General features: G+C 44.8%; 1 protein-coding gene across 1 annotated transcript; it reads left to right on the top strand.

The window, feature by feature from the left end:
- Window positions 1–4158: 4158 nt before the first annotated feature.
- On the top strand, window positions 4159–10989 carry LOC131081569 (uncharacterized). The gene is made up of 2 exons (XM_058020757.1): window positions 4159–4361; window positions 10892–10989. Exons 1-2 carry the CDS (start codon window positions 4323–4325, stop codon window positions 10985–10987), a joined length of 135 nt encoding a protein of 44 aa, XP_057876740.1. The 5' UTR covers window positions 4159–4322; the 3' UTR covers window positions 10988–10989.
- Window positions 10990–11043: the final 54 nt, after the last annotated feature.

Here is an 11043-nt window from a genome sequence, read left to right as displayed (position 1 = left end):
GCAGTAAATATGAACAAAGAAGTAGGTAACAGGGCACATGAAAAATGCCACACACAGGCTCCAGATGAATTGGTTGGGATTCCATGTGTATCAGAAAATCAAGTAAGGTCTGTAAGATTTGCACATGGTAATTCATTAGTATTGATGCTATTAAAAAGAAATAAATCCCTCTATTCCTCATTATTTCACATTAGATATCTAAGGATAACAGAATAATCATTCTTATCATCACCAAACACTGCCTTGGAAGTTTATATTGACTTGTCCATTATCATCCCTATACTCCTTTAAAAGTAACAAAAGTATTCTTGAAAATATATCAATCTTGCTTGTCTTCCTTGTTCTAGGTGTATGGCTTTGCAAATGCCAGTACTAAACTGCATTTTTGAGTGAATAAAAGTCACTAAACAGCTTAGATTACTCTGAAGAACTATGCTGGCATCGTTGCTACTTGCTATTCATCAGTCTTTTCATCAGTCACACTTGTTTTTTAGACTGATCTTTGATTACACTCCTTTGGTAAAACTGTTTGAAAACATGAACATTTAGTGCTATAGCTATGCAGTTACTTTTTATGCCAATCTTGTAATCTTATCAAAGCATTAAGTCAGCTTTCTTGGCACTAGCTGTTTTCCTAGAACTACATTGATTTGCATTACTTACATTCTTTTTCCTTAATTATTTTTTGTTTTAATCTGCTTAGTCATGTATGAGTTTTCTATTAGATGACAGTCTAACCCAGTGATAGTCAACTCACTTCACATTTTTTACAGATTGGCATGACATAGCCATTAGCACTTCCTTCAGAAACCTCTACACAAAAGGCTACAGTAAATATCAGCAGATCAAAGATCTAACCAGTAGAACCTTAAGTGTCTACATTAATTCTATACATACTGACAAGTAATAGACATGACATCAGGAACTATATAAAATCCCCAATTATACTAAAATTTAAAATAGAATTAGTCCATATAGGCACAATGAAACTATGTCCAACTGAATAAATTCAGATTCTCACATTTCTTTCCAGTAAAAAATTGTCTCTTGGTTTTTGCCCCAATGTTATGTTACAGAAGACCCAGACAAACATTAGGAACAACTGACTGATTTTTAGAGGGACTGAAGAAGCTAAGTGTCTCCAAAAGATAAGGGTATTAATAACCAGTAATTTTATTTAGTCTTTGAGTAATATATTTATAAGTTGTTATTTAAAGATATATATTTAAAATATAAGAGTAATGTTTTAAAGTTTAACTTCCATGGATCCCATAGAAGTAGCATTCTCAAAAAACAACATACATAGTAGCAATGAATTAAAACCACTTCAAAGCAATACATGGTCTTGGTGTGACTGGATGTTAAAAACTACTTCCTGTTCTGGTCCCTCTGACTAAAAAAATAATATAATGGAACTTTTATAAGTACAGAAAGGTTGACGAAGATGACCAGAAGTAAAAAACTTTTCCCTAATTATATTAAGATTTCCCTTCTTTACAAAAATGGCTACCAAAGCATATAAAACATTTACACTTTTGCATAAAGAGTGTGAATAGGGATTTTTTTTTCACTATTTTCACTATTCTTAGGAGAAAATAAAGTAATCATAAGGTATATTTGGACTTCTGAAACTTTGGTATTCTTTAAATTGACTGTTTTACTGTACAACTGCCTATTAAAACTTTCAAAACCTCTCGAGAATAGTCAACAAGGTAAGGACATTCAGTCCATACCCACATTTTGTTTTTCATTCTCACTACTTCAAAAATGTATTCAAGCTTTTTCCTATTATAGCCTCTTATCATAAAACTTGTATTCATCTTCCTAATACCACAAGAGGGTCATGATCACATCTTTGCTTCTCGTACTGGTATTATTATTAGCGTCTTCTAATTATACCCCACAGATTTCTCTTTCAGATTTCTCTTTTCAAGCATTTATTTCCTTCTTATATTGAAAGTTCCTTTGGAGTGTTATCTCTTCTGTTTCCTCAACCCGTTTTGTCTCATCAGTTCATTAACTGGCACCTTGCAAGTATCCACTTGTCTCTCTCTCTCTCTCCTACACATACCTCTGATTCTGCCCTGTATTATATGAAATAGGAGACTATTGCAGTCTCCAAGTATCTCTTGCCATCTCAGATCATAAAATACAAGAACTGCATAGTAAGTGACAACTAGTATGACATAATTAATCACAACTAGGGGGACCAGATAGGGTCAATCTAATAAAAATTATTAATATATTGTTAAAATGACCCAGGCATTCTTTACTCAAGAAGAAAAAAATCCTTTTAGACCAGAAGTTTTCAGAGCTAAATCCTTCTTCTTTGAGTATATAATTTCAGAGAAACTGCCAGACTTATTTTCAGTGTAAACTACTGTGCTGGAGCACTCAAAGGATGTTGCAGCAGAAAGTAATTTGATTTTAAAATACTGATCTGTTTATTGTGCAATAAAGCAGTAAACAAAACCTTGCATTGTTGGAGAAAAAACCCAAACACAAAACCCAAACAGCACGGATTAAAGCAGGTAGAGCTGTTTAATCACAGACTCTGTGATTCAGAGCAAATTCCTGAAACTTTACTAATGGTAAAAGTTACGTTGACTTTATTTCTTTATTACCAAAACCTTCCTATCATTGCAATCACCGAAAAGTAAACAATATTCCAAGCACCCATTCACCTTGGGATCTTATTTTATACCCTTCTGAGCACGTTTTCAAGAAGTTTTATATGGAGAACTAGAAGCAGCTGCGAGTTCACCAGACAGGCGCTCTAAGTCAGTAAATACTGACACAATGTAAATAAATACAGCCCAGGTCTATTTATAGCCCGGAGAAGCTAAGTGCATTATCCTAGCAGAGACAGGGCTCCTGGTTGGATTAGCTCACGGCCTCCTGAAGGCAGGTGCGGTGAAAGATGGCATAAACACGCTGTGAATAGCACATCGCTCACGTGTCACACACCGTGAAACCTCCGCTGGACAAGCCACGGCTTATGCACGTTCTGCAAACCCAGGGCATTTGGGCACAATCACAAACCAGCCGTGCCTTTGTCCAGGGCAATGGTAACCTGAGGAGACTCAGACTGGGGCGGTTTACTTTTTATATAAAAAAACAACTTCTGCAAGCTCTTCCAATCTGTAAAGCAGCAATAAAATATCACGCAGATGAACGACTTAACTAGTTAAACACAACTAGAACAGTTTCAGACGAGCCCAAGCTAAAAATAGGCTGTTACTTCCCAAAGCTGGCAGTGACCCACATCGAGGTGTTTCCCGGGCTGCCGGTGTCCAGCCCCGGCTGCCGGCCACGCCGCTATCCCCGAGGCGCGGCAGCGACAGCAGCGGGGCCTCCCAGCGCCGGCTGCACCCCGCCGGCCCACGGCTGCCTTTGGGGAGCCCCGGGAGCCAGAGGGAGCACGAGGCCGAGCGAGCGCTGCTGTCCTCACAGCGCCGCTGGCCTACTGGGCTGCGCTCCCGTCTGCAGCACCACAATCGCCGTTTCCATCTCGACTTAAAAGACTCGGGGAAATCTGCGAGCAGAACGCTCCAAGAGCTTCCTGCCGGTATTAAACTCGCCGGAGCGGTTTTGCAAGCCCGCGGGCGAAGGGGCGGAGGGATTAACCCCACGCGGGGCCGGCGCTGCGCCACGCCACGCCACTCCGCGTCCTATGACCCGCGCGGGAGCGGCTCTCCCGCCTCGCCTCGCCTCGCCTCGCCTCGCCCGGTCACGGCGGGCACGGGGCTGCGGGCGCCAGCCGGCCGGGCCGCACCGGCGGCGCGGGGAAGGCTCTGGAACTCTGCGTCCCGCGGGAGCCGCAGCTCGCGCCAGGCGCTCCCCGGCGAAGCCGCCGGCACCGGCGCGAGCGGGCGGGGCGGGGCGGGGCGCGCGGGGTGTCCCGGCGCGGCCCCGAGGAGCGCTCCCCGCGCCGGCCCCATTCACCAACCGGTTCCCGCCGGCCGCCTCCGCCTCTCGCGCCCGCCCGCCCCGCCTCCGCCCCGCCCCCCGCGGCCTCGCGCCCGCCCCAGACGCGCCGATGGCGCCGTTGATTGGGCGGGCGCGACGTTCATCAGTGACGCGCGCGAGGGGCGGGGCCGGGGCGCTCGTGCGGGAGGCGGCGCCGAGTGTCGCTCCTGGTGCAGCCGCGTCCGCCCAGCGCCGCCCGCAGAGCCGCCCGCCCGCCGCAGCCGCTGTATGGTCCTTCCCCGCGCCGCCGCCGAACCCCCGCCGGCAGCTCCGCGGCCTCCAGCGCCTCCTCCTCTTCCTCCTCCTGGTTCTGCTCCTCCTGCCCCCGGCGGTGGCGCCCGCACCCCGGCTGTATGATCAGGCTACAGTCTTCAATGAGTAACCATATTCCTGTGAGTGCCGCTCGTCCGCGCCCCCCGCCCTGGCCCCTCGCCCCTCTGGCCTCCCGGCTGCCGCGCCTCTCCCCCATCTCCTCCATGTTGTCTCTTTGTTCTGTCGCCCGGGCCGCGCCGGCTGCGGGCGGCTTCTCGAAACGCCGGGCTGCGGCTCCCGTCGGGCGGGCCGCTGGGGAGCCGAGCCCGCCCGGCTGCGGCACGGCTGGGCCTCCCTCCCCGCCGGCGCCCCTCTCCTGCCCCCGCCTGCTGGCGCCCCTCTTCCCTCTTCCACCGAGAAATGAGGAGGTGGCGATCTCTCCGCGGCTCCTGGGCGGCCCGGCCCGGGCACAAAGCCGCTTTGTGAGCTCGGCTGCCGCTTGCCCCGCCCGCCGGTCCGGCCTTCTCCCCGCCGGGCTCCGTGCGGCGGAGTCCGCCGGTCGGTGCAGGCCGGGCCGCCCGCCGGGAAGGGCAGCGCCTCCGCGCCCTGGGCCGCGCCGGGAGCCCCCTGCCGGGGGGAAGCCGAGCCGGGCGGCGGCTCCGGGGGACAAGATGGCTCCGCGTCGGGAGCCTGATCGAGGCGTGATGCGAACCCGTGACCGCCGCAGTCGGGGCGACGGCCCGGCCTGGCCCGTGGGGCGCTGTCACGGCCGGGACAGTGTCTCCGCACCGAGGAGAGATTGGGGCGGACCGGCCGGGAGCCCGGCACGCCGCGGCTGCGGGGCGGCCGTGGCCCGGGGCTGCCCGGACAAGCCGGGGCTTGCCCGTGGCGGCCGGCTGCCAGGCGGGTTGGCAGGCTGGGCTGGCTCTCGGCCCCTGCCGCGGCCCCACGTGCGCGGCTGCGGCCGCGGCGAGGGCGGCTGCTTTGTCTCAGCCGTGCTCGGGCGGGGAGTCAGTGCCGGCTGCGAGCGAGGACGTGAGTCCTTTCCAAAATGAGCTCTATGCAGTAGAGGTGGGGTATGCCCGAACTCGGGTGTGCAGCCGACATTGTTCGGCAGGGAAAGTCCGCAGACGAGTCATTAGGTACGTGTTGAAGCGGATGTTTCTGTAACAAGCCTCAAAAGCTCACGAATACCGTCAACTACCTTAATTTTGACCGAAACTGCTTTCAAGACCTTGCCATCTGTCTTTTCAAGGAAGGCATTTCCTTCTGGAGGTGGATCGCAGTTAGGCTCTGGAAGATTTCGCTTGCTTCTCTTCGGTTTGTTTTTCCTTTTTAGACTCACCTAGTAATCTCGGTGCCTCTGCCGAGTAACATCTGTAACTATAGGGCACAGTGTGTATTTAGGCAGGAAAAAAATCAAACAAGGCACGGCTTGCTGGTGATACTGTGCCCTCCAAAAGCAGGGAAGCAAGAAAGACAAAGAACAAAATCAAGTCGTGTACGACAATAGAAGCAGGATTGTTTGCTCACTGTTAGCCAGCCATGCTCATTGCAGGTATTATGAGCTGACAATTGTACAGTTTGGGTAGCATGAAGGTCCTGTAATCTGGTGTTTCTTATTTCTCCTGGAGACAGCTTTCCAATATGTCTACCTGCATCTGCTGAGTCTTTCGAAAGCAGTGACTCAGAAGTATGAACCCTGTCTCTTTGTAATCTCATAAAACTGCCAAATCAGGAAACCTGAAGATTACACCTAAATGTCAGCTCGTATTATTCCATTGATGGAAACAGCAAAGAGTTTTGAAATTGTCTCAACAGAGCAGAGTCGTTTCAGGGGGAAGAGGTAATACAGAGGTGCTGTTTATTAATTGCACAACCATGAAAGGAAATAAGAGAATGCGAAATAAAAATGTGTGATGGATATAACAAGAGCCAAGGCAACAGGATGTCATTGTTTTACTGAAACTAAATGTGTCAGTAAGACAGTAAATAAATAGAAGTAAGTCTTATCTAAGAGCTTCTATTAAGTGAAACTTTCCTGTTCTGACAAAATCCATGCCACATAAGAATGCCGGATGTGTCCCAGCGTGTAGACTGACTGTAGGCAATCACTTGTGTTAAACATTAACCAGAAGACCCTGATAAGGATATTACTGAACCATAAACACCAGATTGTCACCTTCTTCAAAAAAATTAAAACTCACTCTATTGGATCAATACAAGAAAATATTCTGTGTTAAATGGAAGTCCTTATTACTTTCTTCACAGTTGCACTTATTACTTAATTAAACTTGATGAAATACATGCAGACATATATTGCTGTATGTACTATATATCTCATGTTATTGCTTAAAACGTAATGAAATTGGTTTTTGACAGGATTTATATAGTTTGCTATTGAAGTGATAGTGTTAAGTCACTTAGAGATTCCTTACTTTTAGAAATGCAGGAGGAAGTGCTAGACAACGGGATGGATTAGTTTCTGTGATGTCTAATTTTTTCCAATATCTGTTAAGGCTTCTTTGCATGTTGTTTTTGTGGTCCAAGCAGAAGAACTTTGAACCAAATCACATGGCCTTGGTTTCATCATCTCTAAAAGTTGCAATGACTTGTTATACAGGAAGTTTTGAGATAATTTTTTCTTCCCCCTTCTTGAACCACAAGAATATCCTTCCGGCACAGAGCATGTCACAGCAAATTTATGATAAACCTTTGGATTCTCCCTTCCCATTGGTGAGATATGAATGTATTTTCACAGGTAGTGGGTCACTTTCCATGGTCTAAAATGGACAGGGTTATCACTGGATATCATAAGGACAGGCATTTATGTGATCAGTAGACAGGAGGAGCATCTTGTCAGGAGTACCTTATGAAGGTGTGCCTCTACCTTGTGTAGTTTGTACCCCTTACCCTGCCCCTCTTCCCTGTCTGCTCTGGCAGTTGCTACTGAGGCCCTGAATAGGAAGAAGTTGGGGGTGTTTGTCATTTAGTATTTTTTTATTGGGTAGTAATTTAGAACACTGGACTTCTTCACAGGTGTTCTCAAATTGTTGTGAAACTTAGTTTATTTTAGTTTTATAGTGTTAGTCCTGTGGTTTCAGTAGGTGAGTGTGTGTAAGGTCTTGACTTAAGAGATTGTGAGACCACAAGTTGGTTCTGGGTATAAATGTTTTCAGACTCTGAGCAGGTGGATTGAGTAACCATGAACAATCTTGCACATCTTCTGAAGGTAAAGTGTCATTTAACTGTGTTAAGAAGTGCTTTTGTTTGCATGCTTTTCAAGACGCTACCGAGTTGTGAACCAGTGTCAACAGTGTGGGATAACCTTGCATCTCTCTGCTTTCCCCATATCAGTAGTGCACAAATAGATTACTTTTGTAAACCATTTTTGTCAGACATGAGTGATTTGTTTCAAGCCCCAAATAAACAGCCATGAGAATCTGCTTGTCAGTGATGACAGATCTGTCACCGAGAAGGGCATGAATTAAAGCCTTTCTTTTCCAGATGCCTTCCTTCTGCTTGAACAGTTTATTCTCTAACTTGTAACTTGAGTTGTAGTGGATCATACAGTCATAATTAATGCAAATATAATTGATAGGTTACCTTCCATCAAGAGGGGGTCCTGGCATATTAGCCCTAGTTTTGTTTTCCAAGTTTATTTTGGTGGCTCTAACAGTCTAAATGTTGGGCTTTCTGTTGGGATGGAAACTGCTACTTTTTCCAAAATCCTTCAGTGTTAAATTTCCTCAAGGAAAATTTATATGTAAATTGAAAAGAACATGCTGGTTCAACATACACAACTTGATGGTACAAACACATGAGTTGGTGTTACTCTGTTAAAGAGCCTTCTGCCTTCAACACTACGTGTCTGAATTTCACTTTTGCAACTTTTTGCTTTCATGCACTGTCTTGACTGTTTTGATAGCTTACTACCAAAACTATATGAGACAATATAGTGATTTTAAAGTTGTATTTCCAGGCCTTTTGAAAGCTCATTACATCATTTGAGTTCCCTCAAAGCCTGAGGTCATCGTAATTACTGCAATACTCTTTTCGTAGCTGATTTCTTATCTTCCAGCTCTTTTTGCTGAAGCTGGGTGCAGCCTCGTACTCTTAACTGCATAACAGAAACAGCATGCCCGTGTACTACTCATCTTTAATTTTCATTTGACTCCCAGAACAGAATAAACTAGGTTGGCAAAGCTGTCTTGGGATAGTACAATGTGTTTCTGCCTAAAGGTTGGTCTGTGAAACTTTCCTGCTAAATTGGTGAGAAGTGATGGCAGTCACATCAAAGGAAACTGTGAGCTTTGGTCCTCTGCAGTGTGGCAGCAGTAGTTGCCAAGGCAAACAGTGAGGTTTAAGTACATGCTTGGTTAGGTCCTTAGATGTGTGAATTACTAAGGTTGTGATGTGTCTAATACTGACTGTTAAGTCACTAATTAACAGAATTAATTCCTTTGTAAGGGTTAACAACACAGGGAACTCAAATGTAACGTTGCATAATCTGCTTGCTTCTGCTTTGTATAAGAATTTGAACTGTACACTTAGTTTCTAAAATGTCATTAGCAATCTGCATTAAAAGGAAGGATTGTTTTACTTAACTAATCATTTACTGCCTGCCCTTATCTGTGTTTACTGGTTTGTCTGGTATCTTGATACTCCTAGTTGCAGACTAAGGGCAGCCTGCCTAGAAGACTGGATGAAACCTGGTTACTTCTTTCACGTTAAATGTTCTTTTCTCCCTAAAAGCTCCGTTTTGCCAATTGAAAGATTTTTACCCCAATGACTCCATTGTGTCCTCAAGCTCACTTGCATGCATTTTTGTTTCTGACAGCCTTCACTCCCTCATCCTTTAGCCGAGCAAGGGGCTGTCTATGATTCTTCTTAGCAGTCTTAAGAAGAGATCGACAGGAGATCTGCCAGTGCAGTGCAAAAAGCAGCACAAGACCTTGTGCAGCTATATCTGCTTAAAGCTGTCCTGTCCGTTTCTGTCATTCTGCTTCTTAAACTAATTGAAAGTGACTTTAAATAAGTTACCTTCAGTTCTTTTTTTCAGTTGCTATTTTAGCTGTTCCCTAGATCTGGTCCTAGGAGGCTTTTAAATGCACTCCTGCCACCTTGCTAGGGCATGGCTGGTGAGTCAGATGATGATTCTTGGAGTTCCTCCGAGTCTGAATTCTTCTGGTTCCTGTTACTCTGTTGACCTTTGACTTAAGAGGATCCTTCTTACTCCTTTTCCACACCTATTATGTTTAGAGTTCTTGCTCTCTGTCAAGTTGTTAAAGGTAAATACTGAAGTAGCTTTTTTTACAAGAAGCTGGCAAACTTAATCCTGTAGTCTGGGTCACTACCAGGTGATGGTAGTATCTCTGAAGTGGCATCAAAATGCATGTGAAATTGTCATCTTAGTTTCTTTCTATTAACTTCATTCTCGTGTTTGTTAGCAGCAGCTTGGGGTTTTATTGTGTGTTTCTTAGTTTTGTGTTTTACAAGCCATGCCTGTGACTTAACACGCACTTTAAAACTCTTACCAGGAAGCTGTCTGAAAACATGAAAATAGGTTGACTGATCAACATAACCAACTTCTGCTAAATATTTGTAGGATTGATTGTGTTTCTCTCTAATACCTAAGTATATTTAGTGGACATGTGGTTCAACTTGTACGTCTATTTTGGAAAACAGAACTCCCCTTCTGTGCCCTAGGCAGGTATGAGCAGTAGCACTGGTAGAGTAACTGGGCACAAAACCTAATGCATTTATCTGCTGTAAAGGTTTTACAGGTGTAAAAAGCACGTATGGGTGGTTCATTTGCAACATCTGCAAATAAATACACAATTTGGAACAGTTCATGTGCTATCTTAATTCCTGGTTGCTTCTTCCAGTAATTATATATATAAATTCAACCATAGCTAAGCAGCATACCAGTGGACAGGAATGACCTGTTCAAGAAACTTGCCTGTGTATGTTTTTAGCTAGAGCATCACTGCTTTCTGTATATATTAGTGAAGTCATGGTGTAAAAAAACTGTTGAAGATATGAAATTGCCATTGGCCTTCAGCCTTTAGTATGTGAAATGTTCCTTAGTTAGAAATGTATGTGCCTCAAAAGCCCACATCGTGTTGTTAGGCCACTAAGACTGCATTTGCTTTCAAGGCCTAGTGTTTGAGTCAGGTGGATTTATACACATCTTTTTCTCTAACTTTAGGTACTGTAACTTTAGTAGATGTTGTGATGTCTCTCAATTCAAAGTGGAGAAAGCGGTTGTATGGGTATCCTGGAAGACCTTATTTTTATAAATACTAGGGTTCTTTAAACTTGCTGCTGTGTTTAGCACATCTGAAATTGGTATTTTAATACATTGCAGGATTTGGTGTTGCAAAAACCCTACATGGAAGTTTGTAATAAGTAAATGTATTTAATTTCTAGTTTTCTAGATTTCTAATTTTTTAATTCTAATTTTTTGTTTTCTAATCCATGCTAAAAAGTTAACAGGATTCTTGCACAAACCAAATTAATTCTTGGAATAAAAAATAAACTTTGTGAAATAAGGTGTATTAATAAAGCTTAGTTGTTGTGGTTTTATTTTTTCATTTGTTAAAGCTTGATGTCTTAAGACCTCATTTCACCTGTATTCATTATGGTTTTCTCCCCCCTCTCTTTACAGCAGTTCTGTGGTGTTCTTGGTCACACATTTATGGAGTTTCTGAAGGGCAGTGGAGACTACTGCCAGGCACAGCACGACCTCTATGCAGACAAGTGAACTGTAGAAATCCATTACTACTCCACCAAGAAGCCCCCCTAAGAGTGGTTGACCAG

The sequence above is a fragment of the Melospiza georgiana genome, chromosome 3 (assembly GCF_028018845.1).
Source record: "Melospiza georgiana isolate bMelGeo1 chromosome 3, bMelGeo1.pri, whole genome shotgun sequence".
NCBI classification, from domain to species: Eukaryota; Metazoa; Chordata; class Aves; order Passeriformes; family Passerellidae; genus Melospiza; species Melospiza georgiana.
The sequence above is the reverse complement of the archived record's forward strand: the minus strand, read 5'-3'. Positions and strand labels throughout refer to the sequence as shown.